The following is a 21637-nucleotide window of genomic DNA, read 5'->3' on the forward strand; positions in this document are numbered from 1 at the left end:
CACCTGGCAGAGTCTCTTTAAGTGCCTTCAGTTGTTCTAATAATGCAACAATCATCTGAACTTCAAGAGCAGCCCTTTGGATTTTTAATAAGCATGAATGTTTATTTTAATTTACTGTAGCCATGTCAGGTTAGGATTACAAATAAATCAGGTTACCTTTCATGTATTTTTTTTTAACCTACAAGGCCTTAAACTATATTTTCTTGGTTGATGATATCATCAAGGAAAATATGTTTCCATTAATCAGGAGTCAAATTAAAGCACTTGGAGCAACTGTTGCTTTCAATAGTAAACACCATCCTGGTGTGGTAAAAGTTTAATTCAAAATAATCAAACATGATGTCAGAAATCCAAAAATCTAGTGACAAACCGTAAATATATATATATATATCTTGTTTTTCTTCATGTTTTCCACTCTGTGTGTGTGTGTGTGTGTGTTGGGTTCCGATCCTCCATGCTTCATCAGAGCTCTCGTTTTAATGTGAAATGCTTCAGTTGATTCAAGACGAGCTTCACTTTCTGATGCTTTGTTCTCCAACCGCCTGCCCTCTGAGTTGGGCGAGTTATGATTGGCTCTCGTCTGTCTGTCTGCCCTCCCACTGGACACCAGGGAGAGGATTTGATTGGCTGACGGTGACCACGAGCGCAGGGACGAGGGGTGGGGCAGGCTCTCAGTGTCACGACTGTATCGTTCCCTTGAGGTACCACATCCCTGCGTGGCTGCTGCAGCACTCCTGGAGCGAGACGACAGAACAGATAAATGAGAGGAAATAAAAACGAGAACAGAAAAACATCACGTGAAGTCCTAGCTTCCTTCTTACGCTGAGCAGCCGGTCGATGTCTGCCTTTGAGACGTCTTCAAACTCCTGTGCCAGTCTGGCTTGTACAATGTTCCTCCTGACCCGGTAGTTCTTGGTGAAAACGTCGTACAGAAGCCGACGATGCTGCGGGAGGAGAACACAAACGTAATCAGTGGAAAGAAAATGATTCATTTGTTATGTTAAAATGAAGGTAGAGCCCAAGCAGCAACCTCAAGCCGCGATAATTGAAGCCAATGCGGAAGTGTTAAAAACTGCAGTTCATCGAGTGTCCACTTGAGGCTGGCTCCTGAAGTACCGGAAACCACATACACACCAATTCAAAAAAGCCGATCTTTACAGAAGAAATAAACATGTTTACAGCCTGGTACAAAAGACGAGTGTAGTCTGGATAGCTCATATTTCGATCAGCTCACACTGTAGGGGGGTGAATTTTTTCACAACACAGCAATTTCGAAGATATTTAGATTATGAGTTTCCCATTATGAGAGTCACAGCTGACTTGATTGACAGACGGGAACACAGTAGCTGTTGGCGAGGAGGCTCAAAGCCCGCCTCTTTACCTCACACTAGCTCAACAGAAGTAAGGTTGACTTCAGCATTTCCAATATGGCTCCCGCCGACAATTGGCTTCAAAACAGCGCTTTAGACAGAAGGGTGACATCACAGATACTACGTCTATTATTTATACAGTCTATGGTAGAGCCAGAAGCACATTAGCCTAGCTAAGCATGAGGACAGGAGTTATCTTCAACAAAAAACCTTTATTGGTAACTTTTAATTCTCACTGATTCAAATGTTTGTTACGATAAATCTGTTGGACTATTTTTAGCTAAAGTGGTGCTAACAGGCCAAATCTGTCTCCTTCAGTCAGATCTAGGCTGGATGTTTTACCTGTTGTCAGTCTTTATGCTCAACTCGGCAAACTTAACTGAAGATTCAGATCTACAAGCTTCATTCACACATACACAAAACCCCTGAAAATTTCAGAGTGGGCTACATGTGTGAACGCAAACACACAAAATGTTCATCCTGACTTTATCCAATATTTCTCCTGACAGCCTCTCAGTGAAATCTCAGCAAGAAACCAGGAAGATCTGATGTGAGAATACAACAGAAGATATTACAGAGAATTCAATGCAATCAAATCAAGTGAAACCGGAGGAGCAACGCCCTACATAAAAAATAAAAACACCCTAGATTGAAGAAGGGGAATCATTTCCAAGACGAGACAAGTGATGTCTGCACATCCGTACGTTTGCCCGTAGCGTTGATATGGATGTATAACAAAGGTCGTAATAGCGTACGTCTCTGTGACTTCCTCTGCCATCATGTTGTGAACACTACACAGTGGCCTTCACAGCATGTTTGATATTATGTCTCCAAATGAAACTCTTCTCCCGTCCCATGCCCGGCAGGAATGGGCAACCTTGGAAAATTTCAAGGCCGGAGCTCCTGGAATTTTCTAGAAATGTTCCTGAAATTTTAAGTAGGGATGCACCGATCCCACTTTTTAGGTCCCTATACCAATATCCATACCTGGGTTTTGGTATCTGCCGAGACCGATACTAGCCGATCCGATCCTGGTATTGATTTAACAATCTCTATTCCTTAATGTGAGGATAGAATCACGTTTTGGCAACTTAAGGCTTTTCTGACTTGATGGTGAACTGTACCTGGGTTCCAAGTGCTGAACCAGAGGCTGGAATCCCTTCATTTCAAGGATCCGGAACAATTAACTCCAATAACCTGTCCGTTTTTTCACACTTTTAATCCATTAATAGAAGGTGTCTTCCTTCTTTGCAGTACACTACAGCTGATGTAAACTTCTTCCTTTGGGCAAAAATGCCCAGACCGGCCAGCGCTGATGACGTAGGAGACGCACGTGGCTATTTGAAACACAGAAAAGCTTGGAACTGAGATGAATAGATCTGCCATGTGGATCGGCACTATATATCGGCCCCTTGTCACCGATATCTAGCTTTTTGTGTCCGATCTAGCCGATATCGATACCAGGATCAGATCGATGCATCCCTAATTTTAAGAAGTACATTATGGGAAAGAGGCTATTTAGGTATAAGTTGGGTATTGATCTGTTTATCAAACTCCTTAGCTTATATCTTAAAAACTCCTTTAAGGTAACTCTCAACACAAAGGAAGAGGATTTGATGGGATACTTAGGAGGTAGCATGTTAAGAGCTAAATATACTTAATATGAGAGATGGAAATGAAAAGAGAAGATATGCTGTTGGTTTGCACTTTTCACTTTGTGCTTCCTGGCAAAAAGAGCAGTGTCCTACTTTTTTATCTGTCTCTTTGCAGTGATGCAGCCAGCCAATCACAGCCCACGCTGACACTCTGCATATGATGTCTCAGCATCATGATCTGTGATCGTTGGTTTGAGGTTTGTGGTGACTTTCTGCAAAATCGACACGTGTTGTAAAAAAGAGAGGCGAATGTAAAGCTTTTCAACGAGCATCAGAGTTCTTACCGTGTCGAAATCCTCTCCGGTGTCCCACAAACCAAACACCTTCTGTTCGTCAGGCGCTGCAGTGCTCTGAGCAGGAAACTACAGAGAGAGGGAGAAAAAGGAGTGTTAAAAAAAAAAGGCAATGGAGCAGGAGGAAATCAATTTAAACTTCAAAGAAGTTGAGTTAAACCGAGCCAGACAACGTCAAGCAAAACAGAGAGCAAGAATTCTGGTGCATGACTCAATTTGCTGTCGAAATGCTTAACAGAAACATGGTGGATGAAATGTTCCATGGAATCAGTTTGTTATGTCACATATTCTTTGTTTTCATGCTTTTATTGATCTGGCATTGATGTTGGTTTCAATGCTGAGGGACCTGGGGGAGTAGGGATTAGCCTAAATCCTAAAATTGGACATTCAATTTTATGTTTGTGGCTTTAATGGACACAATTATGCTGCAAGTAGTCCGGGAAATTCTAAAGATCAGGATATTTCAATGCCATTGGTAATAAATACGACATCTTGTTTGCATCCAACTTTAACAGGAAGCTCAAAAACACCAAAACCATCTGCAGAGCAACAACTTCCTAACTCTGGGAATCAGATTATCCCAGGAGCACTTAAAAGCAGCATCAATATTTCCGATCATTTTCTGACGACAGCATGCCTCTGAAACGGACAAAACCTTCTCATTCTACAGTCAGCATTAAACGACTTCCAGCCGAGACTTCTTTTCCTTCCAACGTTTATGTCTGCAACATAAGTGCCATCACTTCCTGTTCCATGACACCACGTTTATCTGTTTCAGGCAGGTCTCAGCTCAACAGTGGGCAGTAAGTTACTCTGATAAATACCAAACTGTTAATTGAACAAGAATTTGGAGTAAAGAAGTCCCCGGTCGAGAGTTTGGTCTTCACTCAGGCAGATGTGTGTCTAACATGAGTATGGTCCTGCTCGAGGTTTCTGCCTGTTAAAGGAAGTTTGTCCTTGCCACTGTAACTTGCTAAATGCTGCAAAGTGCTCTGCTCATGGTGAATTAAGATGAGATCAGACTGAGTCCTGTCAGTAAGATGGGACTGGATCTGATCCTGTCTTGATGTTGGGTCTTTGTTAATAATAGAACATAGAGTACGGTCTAGACGTGCTCTGTTTGGAAAGAGTCTGAGGAGAACGTTTGTTGGGATTTGGCGCTTAATAAAGATTGATTGATTGACTCTTCCATCCCCTTCTCTGAAGCATGTTGGTTTGGTTTGACCATCTTATCCCGTTCAGTATCATGCAGTTGAACATTTCTGCAGGTCAGGCTGGAGCCCTGATAGCTGTCGTGGTGTTGGGACGGGACCACATACTCGGCTTTAGGCTGCAAACCTTACCCTGTCTTGATGTTGGGTCTTTGTTATAATGTAACAGAGTACAGTCTAGACCTGCTCAGTTTGTAAAAGCATATTGAGATAACGTTTGTTGTGGTTTGGCGCTACAAGAATAAAGATTGATTGTGTTAGTATGCTTCAGGTGCAAATGTATACACCAGCTAACGTGTAAACGCAAACTCTTCTCTTCCTCTCCGTCACAAATCTAGTGTCTTGTCTGAATGGCAGGCTGAAAATGGAGAGCGTCTGAGCACTGCTGTGAAAGGAAGGACCAACACTGAGCGATCCAGACCGGAATTACCCTCCAGACACATCCCACCGTCTGAAACACACCTGATCTCTGAGCTGTCTGATGTCTAAAGAACAAGGCTCACAGCGAAGCAGAGGGACAATCACCTGACTCCAGATCTGTCCAGGTTTACAAACAAACCGGATTAGCCCCTCTCTGATCACTAATGAGCTTTACTTCGAGGCCTATAATCTGTTGCATAACAAAGATGGCGTCCGGCCACTCCCTCCCTGCAGCCATTAAAACCCTCCAATGTGAGGGAAGTAGATTGTGTAAGACCTAAGCCAGGGCCAGGCTCGACCTGCTTAATGAAACAAGACGGCACTCCCTGCGCTGTGAGCAAACACCACACTAAGCAAAGCGTGGCTAAAAGAAACAACAATAACAAGTCTGATCTGTCTATATTAAGCCGTATAAACTTGAGTCCAAACATAGTGGATGGACTATAAACACACAGGGATCAGGTGGCTCCAGGAACCTGAGTGGAACCTGAGATCGAGGTCTGCATCGCATCACTGCATTGACTGCAACACGGCACTCACAAGCAAAGCGACCGTTAATGTCGTTACTCTGCTCGGGAAAACTGATAGCTTTGCATTCAGGCTGCCCGTGAGGAAACCCCCTCCTCCTCAGCTGACACAGGAGGTTTGAACTAGACTGGGACCAGACCAGTAGGGACTGGATCCAGGACAATAGAGAGTGTAATCTCAGACAGGAACACTCAATTCTGCGTCTCCTCAGGTGGACCTTTGGTCTGAGCCAGTTAGAAGAGAAATCTAATTGATCCAATTGTTTCTCTCAATGACAGAGCGACATGTTGGAAATCTTGCAGATCCAGAGCCGAATGAGAGGCTTTAAAATACCCTGCGTTAGAAAAACTGGTCCAGATCAGTAATAGCGGCAACTCTCTTGAGGACTTAATTAACCCTGCAGCATCTCAAAAACTGAAATGGTATTTACACGGCCTGAACCCTTGAGTTTTGGGCTTTACCTGGGTTGCTGACTAGTTAACTTGTTACAGCTCCAGCGCTTCCTGCTGCTGTTAACTGTTAAAACAAAAAAAGCACCCAAGGTCAACTACGCTTGCTGAACAGGTTTAGATGCCTGATCATCTTTCAAACTTATTTACTCATCTTCTTACCAACCTACAAACCCATCTGCTTTCATCTCATACCTCTGAAGACGACGGTCAACTTCTCTGTAGTTCCAGTGTATTCAGCTGTTAGGTTAGTAATAAACAACTCCCTGCTCAGACTTTGTTTTCCCTGTGCTGCATGTTCTCTGTCAAATTAACAACTTGAAAAGTGATCGTGTGTTCAGATCAGTTTGCCCGCCCTGAGATGTCTGCAAAATAAAAGCTGTTATTTTTGGTTCATTACAAACCCCCAGAAGAGCTCCTGTTCATCCTGTTTCTGATGAGTCTCAGTTTCTCTGTAAATAGTGAGTTAAACGGAGGCTTCACTCTGAATTAATCCTGAAACATATTTTCTTGTGCTTTACTTGCAACTAACAGAAGAAGGGAAGAGGACAACTTTTAAAATGCTTCGTCTCTATTTGAAGGTCGGGTTGATCATTTCTGGTGCGTTTCAAGAAGTCTGAAAATCTCAACTCTGCCTCAATACAGCCTCAAGCAGACTTGTTGCTTAAACTGGATTGTAAGCTGAACTCGTGTGCAGATATCAGTTTACAGAGAATAATAAACCATCTTCAGATTATTGCCAATGGACATTCCAGTTCAAAATAACAGTTTAGGAACGCCCTCTGGTGGACAGTTTTTGGGGGATGGTTGCCTCCAATCTGTCTGAGATGTTTGAGATCAATTTACTTATTTCGCCTGTTACACTTGTATTAAATGATCTTGCTAATACAGGCTTGATAATTGATAAGAAAAAGGGTGGTACTAGCTGGTCTCACAGCAGCGAAAAAGATTATTGCACCGCGTTGGAAACCCCAGCACGTACTTTCCTAGATATCTTGTACCTTGAACTCTCAACTAGGGCTGTATGATAAATTGATTTAATCGATTAATTCGTATTTTTTGTTTCAGGTGATATTAAAAAAAGAAAATCTAGATTTTCTCCGTAACCTCCTCCGTTTTCAAGGAGGTTTATTCTAGAATATGCACTTTTTTCCAGAGGAGGTAGTTTTATTTTTACTTTTTTAAAGTAGTTTTGGTTCATGGTGCTTAAAGTCACAGTCAAAGAAATGATTATTTTCATGAGATGGAAAATTAAGTCTCTTTAAGTTGTACTGTAGCTTTATTTCAAGCTATACATCTAGCTGAAAGTTATACTGCTTGTAAATTGAGTTTTTTTGTAAAAAAAAAACTGGGATTTTATTCCTAGGCCATATCGCCCAGCCCTACTCTCAACAGCCAGAGATCACGGGGCGAAAAAGTCAACTATACAGAGTTTGCAACTGATTTCTTCAAAACTCAAAAGCCTTCTACATTGATTATGTTGATAATCAATCAACAATGGAATAGTATTGGTTTATTATTATTATGATGTTTTGTTTTTTCTCCTCTTCCTTATATGTAGGTTATCTTTTGGCACAAGAATGCTGTTGCTGTTTGGGTTGATCAATACATTGCTTGTAAAAAAAACCTGTATACAATATTAATAAAGTAAAAATTTGATCACAAAAAATATATATATTATTGCCAATGGGAGCTAGACTGTCATTGCCATGGATTATTTCCTCCTGCTTGTGCTCTCAATAATGACAGTATTTCCTGTACACATCAGAAGCTGCTGGCTCTACATGTACAAACCCTACATTTTCATGAAAATAGAGATCGCTATTTTTGCAGCAGGCCCACACCAGTGCACCAGTACAATCCCTTTTAGTGTTTGCCAGAATAGTGTCAGGCTGTAATGGCGTTAGTGTGATAGAGGTCGGAGTCAAAGACAAAGACGTAAGAAAGTAGGGATGGGCAATGATTTTTGAATATTGGAATATTCTTTCAACTTTGTAAAAATCGAAGAGTTACTTTGAATATTTTCTCATTTTAAAAGTATAATTTTTCATCGTTTTCACCGGTGCCTGGTTGTAATACGGTGTTACCGCCAGACGGTGGATATAGAGCGTCTAAAAGCTGTTTGTTAACCGCATTACCAAACAGAAGAAGAAGAATGCTAACTGCATTAAAAATCAAAAGAAGAAGAAAACATTGACCACAGTTGCTGCGATTTTCTCCGTTCCTGAATATTCACGCGTTTCCAGAAACTGAGCATGGCTGAAAAATGCACGCCACGCTACACCGACATAAAGATCGAGACAGACGCCGACAGTGCCCGCCACTAGCAGCACCTCATCCTGCTGCTGGTTTGCGCGACTGCTACACAAACAGGGCATTAATGGGACAAGTGCGTGTGCATGTGCATGTGCGTGTGTGTGTGTGTGTGTGTGTGTGTGCGTGTGCATGTGCATGTGCGTGTGTGTGTGTGTGGTGGTTAATTGTGGTTGTTGAATAATTGTCGAATAGATACCAATGATTATCGAATAGTATTTTGGCTTGAAATGCCCATCCCTATAAGAAAGCAGCATCCATTGTAAAGTAGTTGTATGTGATCCGCTGTGAATACTCACAGGCACCATTATCTGTCTACACGGGCTGAGCAGTATGGCCTCCTGCAGCATGTGGTCTGAGATGGACTGGAAGACGCTCCTACCAACCGGCATGGAGGCCAGGTGGAGGTTTAGCAGTCTTTTAAACTCGTTCAGCGTCAGTACAAAATGCTTCCCAAAAGTCTTTTTCACAAAGTCTTGCAGCTCCAGGGACGACGCGTTGGCCCCGTTGCCGTTAGTGTGATCGAACCCGGGGGAGGAGGAGCTGGGGTAACCGTTGACGGAACCGTTTGGGATGGAGGAGGAGGAGGAGGAAGTGTCCATGGGTTCGCCCGCCCCGATGGGCTCCTGTTTGATGCGGACGCTGCTTCCTGCTCGTTTGGAGTCCAGGTCCTTTTGTAGGGATGAGCGGTGATCTTGTGCGCGCTCATGAGCCATCTTTAGACGCTGGTCCCCGCTCACATGGACAGGCTCTGAAAACAACACACAGACATCAGCTCAAATAAAATCATGACTGCTTAATGTTTCATGTCTAATGTATTAAGGCAGACTCTGTACACACCAGGCTGAGTGGAATTCTTTGGCATGAAGTCCTCTTTGGAGAAGTTAAACACTTTTTCCAGCCTTAAAGGAAAGGAAATATTTGTCATATATAAAGTAAATACTTAAATAATGTGGTAGCATCTCAATGAAATGGAAATGATTGACATAAACCCTCCTTCTTTTTTGTGTGACCTACTTGCTCTGAATGCCGAGCCACAGCATGTGCTGCCTGTGGGCAACATCTGGGTGTTTTTTAATGAACTCTGAATCGGTTGGCAGCAGGAACTCCCAGCCCCGGTTCACCCGAGGAGCCGATACATGCTCCAGGAACTCCTTCACATCCTCTGGAGGAAGCTGACAAACACGAGAGGAAGAACGAGTTAGTTCAGTTTACCTGGATGAGAGGAGCGAGGGAAGGTGGAGGAGGCGTTTAAAAAACACTCCTGCTCAGCATCTTGAATAATCATTACAGACTTAGGTGTTTTCGTATGTTCCTCCCTCACTAAATACGACCTTCAGCTGCAGGCTCATTCATGCTCTACCTCTGATACACAGTTAGATATAGACAGAGGCTTCTGCACATTTCCTGAGAGCTTACACTTCCAGGTACAAAACAAACGCTGCAGTACCACCAGGAATCACAGGGGCAGTAATGAGCAGTGTAGTCCAACAGCTGAACAGTTTTCCATTATGAGAGGGACAGCTGACTTGATTGACAGGTGGGAACACTGTGGCTGTTGGCTTGGAGGCCCGCCTCTTTACATCACACTCGCCCGACAGCAGTTATGTTGAGTTCAACATTTCCAATATGGCTGCCACCAACTATTGGCCTCAAAAAAGGGCTTCAGAAACAGACGGGTGACGTCACGGATACAGCGTCCATTATTTGTAGTCTATGGGAGAACACCGGTTTAACTTTATATGACTAAACCTTGAATCTGAAACATCCAAGAGTCTGCCACCTTGATAAGACTCTAAACATGCATTGTTTTTGGGGTACATACCGAAAAAAAAAAGATGTTTTCTAATTTTGTGACAAATTTAATGCAAATCTGGTGCAACATTGTGTAACTAGACACAATGATGTCGAAGTGACATCAAACTGAGTAACATCAGTCTGTGGTGACATAAATTACCTTATTTGACCCTTCATCGTGACTGATTTCAGGAGAAAGGTGGCTCTCCTCACTAATGATCCATGTTTGAAAGCTGCGGCACATTTGTTTCCAAAGCAACCCACGCATGTAGGTCGGTGATCTCATGACACACATATCCTGTCTAATCACTTGCAAATATCTCTGCAGAAAGTCTCTGTTGAAGACCTGATTTGAGAGACAAATCTGTTTGCTGCAGTCTGAATGAAGGTTAGTTTACAGGGAAAGAAGCTTCTGGGGTTCATGAGTTATACACTTATGTACCGTTTGACTCGCAACATCAAACATTCTTAAACTGGTAAGGTAGATTAATAACAGCAGCAAAGAAACACTTTGAAAAAACAACATAAAGACAGACACCATCTAGTCTTTGTGTTTCTTACTTTGATGATGGCTGTGATCTCCTTTCTCATCACAGAGCGCTCCAGAGTGAATCTCCACATCTACAAAAATAGGAAGAAATCAGTCAGCACCATCTCATCTGTGCTGTTACAGGTCTGATTCAAGAGAGGCAAACAGCTCACCACAAAGTCTCTGCCACGACAGAGCACTTCAGCAGGGACCCCACTGTGAGGACTGCAGGTGTTTTTGGGATACAGAACGTCACTGGGAAGAGAAAAACAAAGAAACATTGCTCAGCTGCCGGGATGGAGACTTTGAGAAAAAATACATTATACCCCAAAAAGAACAAACATGAAACAAAAACTCTGCTGCTCTGAAGCTGTTCAGTCTCACCTTTTGACAACCCAGTTCCCCTGAACCAGCAGTGCCACCTGCTGGATGCAGCGCAGCACTGCAGTGGAATCCGTGCCAGAGGCAAGCAGGCCCATCAGGTTAGCAAACGGCATCACTTTCACTGAAGAGCAGAGGAGACATGCAGAGAGAAAACTTCACACGATTCTATCAGCTGTTCATGTACAAGAGAACAGAGGAAGTGAAAATAACCACAAGCTAGATCTATGGATGAGTTAAATGTGCAAACCAGTCGACTCTTTGGAAGCTAAAAGCAGCTAACAGACTTTGCTAAAAACAAAAACTGCTACCTGTGATTACTGAACTGTTATTTCTATTATTAAAAGTAATGTGTAGTCAGTTTTGTCTGAGCCTGTCTACGTACCGTTCTTCATCAGAGTCTTGACTTGGTCTCCCAGCGGCAGAGTGCGGAGTTGAGCCATGGAGAGCACATTACTGGGCCCAACCGGCTTCACGCTGACGTGCAGAGAAGAAACAACAAACAAGAATAAAACATCTCTGGATTGATTCGATTTTTAAACTCTCAGAACTTTGAAGTGCGAGGGATACTCACACTTTCTCCTCTGTGAGTGGAGGCATCAGCATGGCCAGGTACTCCCTATAAAAACAGGAGAAGTCATTACGTACAGTGAGAACTAGAAACAGAACTACTGGAGTCTAACCATTCTTTAAAGTTGTATTCACACACGCACTCAACTCCTAAAAACGTCCTGAAATGTTCAGGGTGAGCTGCATGTGTAGACGCAGACGGCAAAATGTTTCACTGACTTTTTCTGACATTCCCTTGCAAAAATTTCTGAGCTGATGTGTGAACTCAGCAGGTAAAAGTCAGGAAAAGTCAAAGCGAGCGAGTAAGTTCATGTGACTTATGATAATTGTGCCTGTGAAGAAGCTGCTGCACACTCTTTCTGCTCCCAGCAGGTTTTCCACTAATTTGTTGATACTGTGAACACGTCTGATTACAGTGTCACACTGGATTTCCTCCAGATCGATGTCTAGTCTGTCTCTGAACCGCTGCGTTTTGTCTCCGTGCTCTCTCGCCCGTCAACACCCACTGGCTGCGTTTTCATAGCACAGAATGGAGCACGACCACAGGACAGCGGGAGTCGCAAGACCAAGGATTTCCTGTAGTAGTGAGTCTGTGTTTTTCTACCTCCATGATGAGCTTCTCCTCATTCATGTTGTCGTTATTGGCCTCCGTAAACCTCTGACCTGTTGACTCCAGATCTGGCTCCACTCATTATTGTGTATTGAGTGTTTTATTCTGAAAATCACCCAGATGTTTTAGTGTTTTTCAGGACCTGACTTCCTGTCCTGTTCATTTTCTTCTGTGCTGAAATGATGCGTCATGCTCCGGCATCCAGCACAAAAAGAAGTCTTGTGTATCTGCTGCTGAGGGCTTCGGATTACCGGAGCTGAGACAGAGTAAAAAACGCAACGCAACACACGACTACGCACGACTAGAGTGAAGCCATCAGCTCCACTGCCGTGATGGAGTCGAGCCGTCTCAGGACCCATCGCCAACCCCACTAGGGAAAACTCCACACAGTGAGGGACATGTGAATTACAACTTGTCAGCTGCAAAATCCTGAAATTTTTATGAGTGCATGTGTGAACAACACGTTCACGAAATTACACTCAGAATAATCTTAAGGTTGTTTGACAGTTTCATTTCTTGCATCATGATGTGCAGCAACATGATCTTTTAGACTAACTGACAAGAAATAAGAAGAGAAGATAGCAGACGCGCTGTGTAACAAAAACAATGAGAGAAAGTTTATGAAGAAGTCAGAGACTTCAAAGAAGAAATAGTCTAGTCTCCCCCCCAGGTCAATGCTATCAAAATGCTCTCTCTTGTTACTCACTTGGGAGTTTTGACCAGTTCAGAGTTCTCTGAAGCATCCACAGACTGACAGAACAGATACTGCCTCTCGTGCTCCGAGCGACTGTCCTGGATTAGAAAAACAAAATGGTGCAAATGCGTCACAACAAAATCCACATCTGACAATGCAGTGAGAGAAAACATACGGATACAAAAAGTACTACAACATGACAGTTTGAACATTAAAGCTGTGCTCTTGTACCCTGACTCCGTGGTAGCGCAGGTGAGCCCACGGCTCCTCGGCCTGCTTCTTCTGAAGGAACTCGTACGACTGAATCCTCCTCTGCCGGGCCTGCTCCGACTCAGGACGAGCAAACCTCACCTGAGGAGGGGGACACATGCAGACTTCTTTTAATGATTTCCTTTAAAATTGGTGTGTGTGCAATTATGAGTTTGAGTGTTTGTGTGTATGAGGGCTTGAGTCTTTACCGTGATGGCCTTCACTTCCTCCTCAGCTTCATCCTGAGAGGAATCCCCGCCTGAAGACAAAAAGATCCTTATTATATGACAGTACAAACCTTAGTGAATAAATGAGGGGAATGTTTTTGAGCTGTTTTTAAGAGGTACACACAACTTGAGCTCTGCTGTTGATGTAATGTTGGAACTGAAGATTGTTTTATTAATGATTAATCTGCAGATTTGATGATAATTTCATAGATAAGTCATAATTAAGTAAGTTGTATAATAAGGAGTGAAAAGTGTCTGTTGCATTATTCATTATTTCATATATTTTAATGTCTTGAATATCAACCTAAATCTAAAAGGTAATTAATTTCCAGTGACATGAAAGCAGAAAAAAGCAGATAAATCCTGACATGATGAGCTGGAAGCAGAAAAATTAGGCAGTTTTTCTAAACATTTGTAAAGCCGCAATAACATTTTTAAACAATTTTGACTGATCAGCTAATTTGAAACACTTCTTTAAATAGTATTGCATTGAATGACTTGTATTTATTGATGTATTACTCTAATAAAAAACATACATTTACACTGATCTTTCTTATATATTTAACTGAAAGCAGACGCACCTTCATTGGCCGCCTCTCTCTCTCTGGTTTTGTTGTCTGCTTTGTCGAGGTACGAGAAGCTGGGTCTCATCTGAAGGATTCCCGTCAGAGGCGTGACGTGAAGCTCACCTAATAACACAAAGAATGAAACGATCACAAACTGAAACAGTAAGGAGACACTGTGGCTGATTATGAACTTGTTTTTACATGATATTCAATGCAAGTCAAAAATCTGAAACGACACGGTGAGATAAGAAAGGCAACACATGGGGGCTAAAGAACCAGATCAGACCTTTACGGAACACAGCAGCAGCATATCTAGATGTGTTGGTGGTGGCCTGGATGGAGGAAAAGGTCTGTTTATCCATCATTTTCCTGCAGAGAAAAAAGAGGAGAAGAAGAAAAGTCTGAGGGCAGTCATATTTTTATTTTTTATTTTTTAACAGCCAACATTTATTTAACCCTCCTGTTATGTTGAGGGTCAAATTGACCCTTTTTAAAATCTATTTTAGGCAATATATGCCTTTCAAACCAGCTAAATGCAGCATAAAAATCTGGGCAGCATGTGACAGAAGAGGTGTTGTGTTAATTTATCAACTTCACTTCATAATCTTTTTTTATAATGTAAATAAATAAACAAAAATATATGTCATGTAAAACTATTGTATTTATATTTAGGGCTTTCCAATGTACATTAAAAAAAGTTTTAACATTAATTTTAATGAAAAACGAGTGAGTTATCCTCATTGAACCATGATCTGTGAGAATTAAAGAACACCAATGGACTAAATGTTGATTTAAATGTTTAGTAATGGAGTTAAAAATTTGATTTAAAAAAATGTGTATTGGGATTTTTTGGGTTCTGACACTTGGATATTTGAATATGCCCCGGGTCAAATTGACCCAGGAACATTATTGCTGTTCCAGAGAAACGAACATAACAGGAGGGTTAAAGAAGGAAAAAATAATATGAAATTATAGAGGTCGAGCTTGTTGGTATGAGGAGTGAGTTAATGTCTGTATAAGTCCTTTTTTTTTTGTTCTGTTTATTGATCTTGTTTTTGTTTGTTTGCTGTTTTGGGTTACTGTTAAATTAATTGTCCCCTTTGTTTTATTGTTTGTTTTGGTGTTCTTGTGTATAATGTTAAATGTGAATAAAAAAAATTATATATATATATAAAAAAAGAATAAAAGTCTGAGAACAGTCGGACAACTATCCCAGCCTGACTCTGAAACAAAAACACACAGACTGATTTTCTGCAACAACAGATGAGGTTTGGTAAACGTACGCTGTATACGTGTTGGTTTCATCGTAAGCTGTGCCGTCCACATTCAGAGCAATCTGTTCTCCTTTGCTGCGACAGTAGTTTGGACTCATGGCATTGATGGCCATCTCCAACTCCACCTGAGTCATGGATGAAGCCAAACATATTACAAACATACTCTGCAAAGGAGGAATGAATGAATAAATGAATGAATGAATAATCTTACTCTTTGTTGCTTCGGTTTGATCCTTGCAGCCAAGTGATTGACATCATCATAGGTCATAGTAGACGGTCGGACAGGGTACTGTGGTCCAGGGAACAAAGAGAGTGATTAGTTACTCAGCAGTTTATATCAGTGAAGACATCCTAACTGAGAGAATCAGATTCATCAGAGTTAAATACCACAGAAGGAAAAGATTACCTGAAAGAGATACAGCTTATCTGCAAGGCTTCTAGCGAGGTAAACATCAATCTGAAACAAAGACAAATCAATTAAGAGATTATTTTACAAATCTGCTGTGAGGAACAAATAAAAGTTGTATCTTTATTTCCTGAGTTTAAATTTTAAAGTTTGGGACCTGTGTGTGTTTTCACTTCTGATGCTGTCTGTTTGTGCTTGTGTGGATTTTATTTCACGTCTTATCTCTGCTAAAAAGGGACTTTGCTCTTGATGCAATTATAACAATAAAGTTTAAAAATAGATTATATTATAAGTTAAAGTGTTTTCTTATCTGTTACATTACGGCAAACCCTTGGCTTATGTTACCTTACAGTCAGTATGAGCAGATACTCCCAGTAAAGAAACATGATAGGGATAGATCAGTGCATCTCTGTGTGATATGTCAACATTAACTAGATTGAATGTCTTGTTTACGAAGAAGGGCTTATCACATGGATACTTTCAGGGGATTAATAATCATTGTCATCGTCATCGTCTTGTTTTGGCCAACATACAACTCTTTAAGTAACCCATAAGAGAAAGGGTTAGCCAGCAACAGATGAAAACAAATTTAAAACAAAAGGATGATTTAAATCCTATTTTTTGTAAACACAGTTCAATTTCCTAAACACATTTTACCCAATCAGGAGTAAATAGAACTTTTGTTTGGGGCTGTTTGAGTAGATTGGTGTACATTAGTAAGCTAGTAAGTTTCCAATTCACTGCTCTGCTTCTAAAGCTATAGATCCCATTAAAGTGAAGGAGGGGTATCATCAAATTCAGTTACCCAAAGTCTGTGTTCCAATAGGTTTGTTTACAAATCCACTAAAAATGGATTGTTCCTTGGTATTAACTGGTAAACAAGTTCACTGCTGGAATCGGTGTCAGGAATGACAAATGCTTCAGGAACATCTCTGGTTGGGGTTGCTGGTGGCCTAGCGGTCTAAGCACCCCATGTACAGAGGCTGCAGTCCTCGTCGCAGGGGTCGCTGGTTCGATTCCCGGCCAGTCGACCATTTCCTGCATGTCTTCCCCCACTTTCTACTCCCCACATGTCCTGTCTCTCTTCAGCTGTACTATCTAATAAAGGCAAAAAGGCCAAAAACATAACTTAAAAAAAAATTTAAAAAAAGGAACATCTCTGGTTGTAATGTCTGTTAAATGGTCCAGTAAAGGTGGCAGCAATGTGATGGAACCATAGACTGTAAATAAAGGACGTAGTCTCCATGACGTCACCCATCTGTTTCTGAAGCACAGTTTTGAAGTCGTCTTCGGGAGCCATATTGTTAATGCTGAACTCAACCTAACGGCTGTCGAACTAGTGTGAGGTGAAGAGGCAGGCTTTGAGCCTCCTCGCCAACAGTTACAGTGTTCCCGCCTGTCGCATTATAAAAAAATTCACCCCCCTGTACAGTGTGTACTGATAGAGAATCTAGCTATTCAGACTGAAGCCATTTTTTTTAAACAGGCTATAGACATGTTTATTATTGCTGCAAAGATAGTCTTATTTAAATGGGTGTGTATGTGGTTTTCAGGGTTTCTGCAGCCAGCCTCAAGTGGATGCTCTATGAACTGCAGTTTTTAAAACTTCTGCATGGGATTTGTATTTTGAGACCGGAGGATGCCGCTCGGCTGAAACGAATTTCCATGCAACATGGTTGAAAGTCAGGAATGCCTTGCTTCGAACACCGTCTGCTTAAGTGCAACTTTGTGTCCATAGCAGAGGGTACATAATGTACTCTCTGTTGTACTGTCTGTACTGTTGCATTTCTCTTTTTCAATTCTTCATTGAAATGTTGCAAATGAAGAATTCATAAGGACACCAACAAATCTGAAAGCCATGTTGTGAATAAAATCTTCACAACTCCAATCCCTTTTCCATCCATCCATCCATTTACTTCAGCTTATACAGGGTAAATTCTAAACAGGATCGGTGACGAGGGGCAACCCTGGCGAAGGCCAACACACACTGAGAACGTGTCCGACTTTGTGCCAAGTATGTGGACACAGCTCTCACTTTGGTCGTACAGGGATCGGATAGCTCGTAGTAACAGCCCCCGAACCCCACACTCCTGCAGAATCCCCCACAAGAGGGAACACGATCTTAGGCCTTCTCCAAGTCAACAAAACACATGTAGACTGGATGGGCAAACTCCCATGCCCCCTCTAGGAGCCTTGCAAAGGTAAAGAGCTGGTCCACTGTCCCACGGCCAGGACGAAAACCACATCCCGAAGTTCGACATTTGTCCAGAGCCTCCTTTCCAGCACCCTGGAAAATTATAATCCCTTTTCGTGCACTGAAATACTGGCTTGTTGATTTCAAGTACTAAACAACAAAGGAGGTCCAAGCACAGAGATATGAAATACATGTTTCATCAGCAGGTATCCTTAAACTCCTATGGACCTACCTCCTCTATAATGGGGTCATCATCATCCCCGCTTGCCATGTTGATGCAGACAGAGCGAGGGAGGGGATGGGAGATGAATCAGAGGGGGGAGCTGCAGCAGATCTCAGAGATCTAACCTGGAATCAAAGACACACAGAGGTACAGAAATTAATTCTTACAGCTACACACCCACTCTGTGTTACAAACTGGTCACACCCAGACTGGTTAACAAAAGGTCAGCTGACAGGCAGCAATGTGATTCATCAGATCATAGTAACACGTGACTTGATCAAAAGTATTCAGTGTTTTTGGGGGTTGTCACGTCCGTAGAAAATCTGTGACAGAGTGGTAAGATCATCTGACGTATTTTAGAAACTGAACCACACAAAACACAAAAAGAGGTTGAGTGCCAAATTATAAACATACAGGTTATAAAGGTCCTGCTCAAACATCTCTACACTGCAGTCACAGAGTCTGTCCTGTGCTCTTCCCTCACAGACATGAGGAGACTGCAATGGACAGTCAGGACTGCAGAGAGGATCATTGGCGCCCCCCTGCCCTCCCTCCCTCCAGGACCTGTATTCCTCCAGGATGAGGAAAAGGGGCAGGCAAAATCGTCACAGACCCCGCTCACCTAGGTCACCACCTGTTTGACTTGCTGCTTCAGAACTTTGAGCACCAGAACACCCCAGCAACAGAGCAGCTTCTTCCCTCAGGCTGTATCCCTCATGAACAATCAACAGTAAACCACCAAAAACTCCTGTGATACATCACATACATGTGCAATACTTTGATTTCCAGTGCAATATCTCAACAACCATGTGCAATATTGTAATTGATTCTATAACATATTTTATTATTGTATTCATGCACTAAAATTTGCACTCTGGCTTAGGATAATTCATGTATTTATATCTTAAAAGTACTTCTATACCTTTCTTTGTAAAGATAGTATTTTCACTTTTATTTTGAATTTTTAAGTTTAGTTTTTAGGTTTCTATATTTATTGTCTTGTAGTGTCCTTACTGTCTTGTAGTGTCCTTACTGTCTTGTTGTGTCCTTACTGTCTTGTTGTGTCCTTACTGTCCTTACTGTCTTGTAGTGTCCTTATGGTCTTGTAGTGTCCTTACTGTCTTGTTGTGTCCTTACTGTCCTTACTGTCTTGTAGTGTCCTTATGGTCTTGTAGTGTCCTTACTGTCTTGTAGTGTCCTTACTGTCTTGTTGTGTCCTTACTGTCTTGTAGTGTCCTTACTCCCATGTAGTGTCATTATTGTCTTGTTGTGTCCTTACTGTCTTTTTGTGCCCTTACTGTCTTGTTGTGTCCTTCCTGTCCTTACTGTCTTGTAGTGTCCTTACTCTCTTGTTGTGTCCTTACTGTCTTGTATATCTTTACTGTCTTGAAGTGTCCTTACTGTCTTGATGTGTCCTTACTGTCTTGTATATCTTTACTGTCTTGAAGTGTCCTTACTGTCTTCATGTGTCCTTACTGTCTTGTTGTGTCCTTACTGTCTTGTTGTGTCCTTACTGTCTTGTTGTGTCCTTACTGTCCTTACTGTCTTGTAGTGTCCTTATGGTCTTGTAGTGTACTTACTGTCTTGTTGTGTCCTCACTGTTTTGTAGTGTCCTTACTGTCCTTACTGTCTTGTAGTGTCCTTATGGTCTTGTAGTGTACTTACTGTCTTGTTGTGCCCTTACTGTCTTGTTGTGTCCTTCCTGTCCTTACTGTCTTGTAGTGTCCTTACTCTTTTGTTGTGTCCTTACTGTCTTGTATATCTTTACTGTCTTGAAGTGTCCTTACTGTCTTGATGTGTCCTTACTGTCTTGATGTGTCCTTACTGTCTTGTAGTGTCCTTACTGTCTCGTATATCCTTACTGTCTTGATGTGTCCTTACTGTCTTGTATATCCTTACTGTCTTGTATATCCTTACTGTCTTGTATATCCTTACTGTCTTGTAGTGTCCTTACTGTCTTGTTGTGTCCTGACTGTCTTGTTCTGTCCTTACTGTCTTGATGTGTCCTTACTGTCTTGTTGTTTAGTACCAGTGTTTCATTCACCATGTAAAATTTCTTGTGTTTGCGAGCTCACTTGGCAATAAAGCTTTCCTGATTCTTGATTCTAAAGTGATGCTATCATTAAAAGGCAACCAGGTACAACTGACATGATGCAAGCCTATGTAATGCTTAAGTGAATTGATTGATCCTCGTATAAATGCTGTGAAACATAACATCAAAACATATCTTACAGCTTCCTGGGTTGTTAAACAATAAAAAACAGATACTCTATCAATAAAACATTCATATAACTGGGAATGTTAGCTTGATTAGGCAGCTAGCATTGAACCTCCAGCAAGTTGTCACAGGCCCGCACTACAATGCTGACTCTGCTTTGTTTCTTACTTTGACAAATTAACATGTCAAGGAATGTACAAAAAAAGAGCTACTAGCTATATATTACTGTTATTAGACATACATGTAAAGCACACAAACTAGCTAGCAACCATAGAGGTACCTAGCAAAGCAATGTAGCCGAGCATTAGCTAGCTAGCTACACATGCCAGTCAAAATAACACACTTCGCTACCAACAGGCCTGATTTTAATAAAACATGTCCCCAAACAGACCCAGCTCTCACCTGCACACTTCAATGTCCAGCTTTAGCTATCTCATCCGTGTGTGACACAGTCCATAGATGAGGTGCGCAGAGGTGTAGCAGAGGAAACTGTGTCAGCTACATGAGTGTGTCGGTGATTGTAGGTACCATGTTGACTCTGCTCCGCACGTGGGGAGGAGCCCGTGCCCACAATGCACAGCGACACTTCTTCACAGTTTGACGTTTTTTTATGGCCCCTTTTGGTTAGTTTTGGAGGAGTCGCTGTGGGGTATATAGTAGGTAACAACACCGTTCATTATATGGGATATGTCTGTTTGAGAGTACGCAGAGTGCAAAAGTTGTGGCAGCGGTGGGATTCGAACCCACGCCTCCGAAGAGACTGGAGCCTTAATCCAGCGCCTTAGACCGCTCGGCCACGCTACCTCGTGATGGCGTCGGAGGGACCCAGAGATATTATTCAAAATGCAAAAACAACAATAAACTAGATATATAAAGTGTCAATAAATTAAAACTCTCTGTTGTGTGGGTTCTAAGGTTTATTGTCTGGGTTCTAAGTTAGTTTCTTTGGTGTTTGGTCATTGTGTTGCTTTAGTTCTTAAGATGTTTGGGCTCTTTGGTTGTGGGTCTATGTGTTGCTTTTGTTCTACTACAGATTACTTATTTTTTATTTTTTGTATAGTTTGAGTTATTTCACTGTAGGTGTTGTGATTTTTTTAGGGTTTATAGTTCTTTGTTGAGGGGCCACAATTATGGTGGCTGGGAAGTGAAATACAAATTTACAGAGGAAGAAACACTTTAATAACGTTGGAGACAAATTTACATTTGGAAAACATTTTAACATTTTACAAAACAAAATTATATTAGCAAAACACTTTTACCAATGCCAAAACAAATTTGCATTCAATAATTTTTTTTTACAAAAATCAGAAACACTACAAGCGATGAAACATTTTTACCAGTCGAGAAACAAAATTACAAACGGCAGATTTTGAAGGAAAAGGAATGTACCAACTATTTTCAAAATAAAAGAAAATCTGTGACATGAAAATTTTTGCAGGGAATTAATATATATTTGAGAT

The 21637-nt window shown here is 41.6% G+C and overlaps 1 protein-coding gene and 1 non-coding gene across 2 annotated transcripts; both read right to left on the reverse strand.

The window, feature by feature from the left end:
* Window positions 1-276: 276 nt before the first annotated feature.
* On the reverse strand, window positions 277-20756 carry polr3e (polymerase (RNA) III (DNA directed) polypeptide E). Its single transcript, XM_034707964.1, has 21 exons — window positions 20580-20756; window positions 17969-18084; window positions 15543-15593; window positions 15348-15425; window positions 15146-15261; window positions 14149-14231; window positions 13878-13985; window positions 13279-13328; window positions 13052-13171; window positions 12833-12918; window positions 11521-11565; window positions 11332-11423; window positions 10950-11070; window positions 10739-10820; window positions 10598-10657; window positions 9257-9414; window positions 9080-9141; window positions 8539-8990; window positions 3310-3387; window positions 822-944; window positions 277-734 (listed from the first exon to the last, which is right to left on the reverse strand). Exons 2-21 carry the CDS (start codon window positions 18005-18007, stop codon window positions 678-680), a joined length of 2061 nt encoding a protein of 686 aa, XP_034563855.1. The 5' UTR covers window positions 18008-18084; window positions 20580-20756; the 3' UTR covers window positions 277-677.
* A 143-nt stretch (window positions 20757-20899) lies between these two features.
* trnal-aag lies at window positions 20900-20981 on the reverse strand. Its single transcript has one exon. It is a non-coding gene; the product is annotated as a tRNA-Leu (tRNA).
* Window positions 20982-21637: the final 656 nt, after the last annotated feature.

The sequence above is a fragment of the Notolabrus celidotus genome, chromosome 18 (assembly GCF_009762535.1).
Source record: "Notolabrus celidotus isolate fNotCel1 chromosome 18, fNotCel1.pri, whole genome shotgun sequence".
Taxonomy (NCBI): domain Eukaryota; kingdom Metazoa; phylum Chordata; class Actinopteri; order Labriformes; family Labridae; genus Notolabrus; species Notolabrus celidotus.

Coding starts and splice junctions, on each gene's coding strand:
- polr3e (XM_034707964.1), bottom strand. CDS start 18,007: ATGGCAAGCGGGGATGATGATGACCCCATTATAGAGGAG. Junction 15,262..15,347: donor TCAAACCGAAGCAACAAAGA/GTAAGATTATTC, acceptor TCCATGACTCAG/GTGGAGTTGGAGATGGCCAT. Junction 12,919..13,051: donor TGCGCTACCACGGAGTCAGG/GTACAAGAGCAC, acceptor TTTCTAATCCAG/GACAGTCGCTCGGAGCACGA.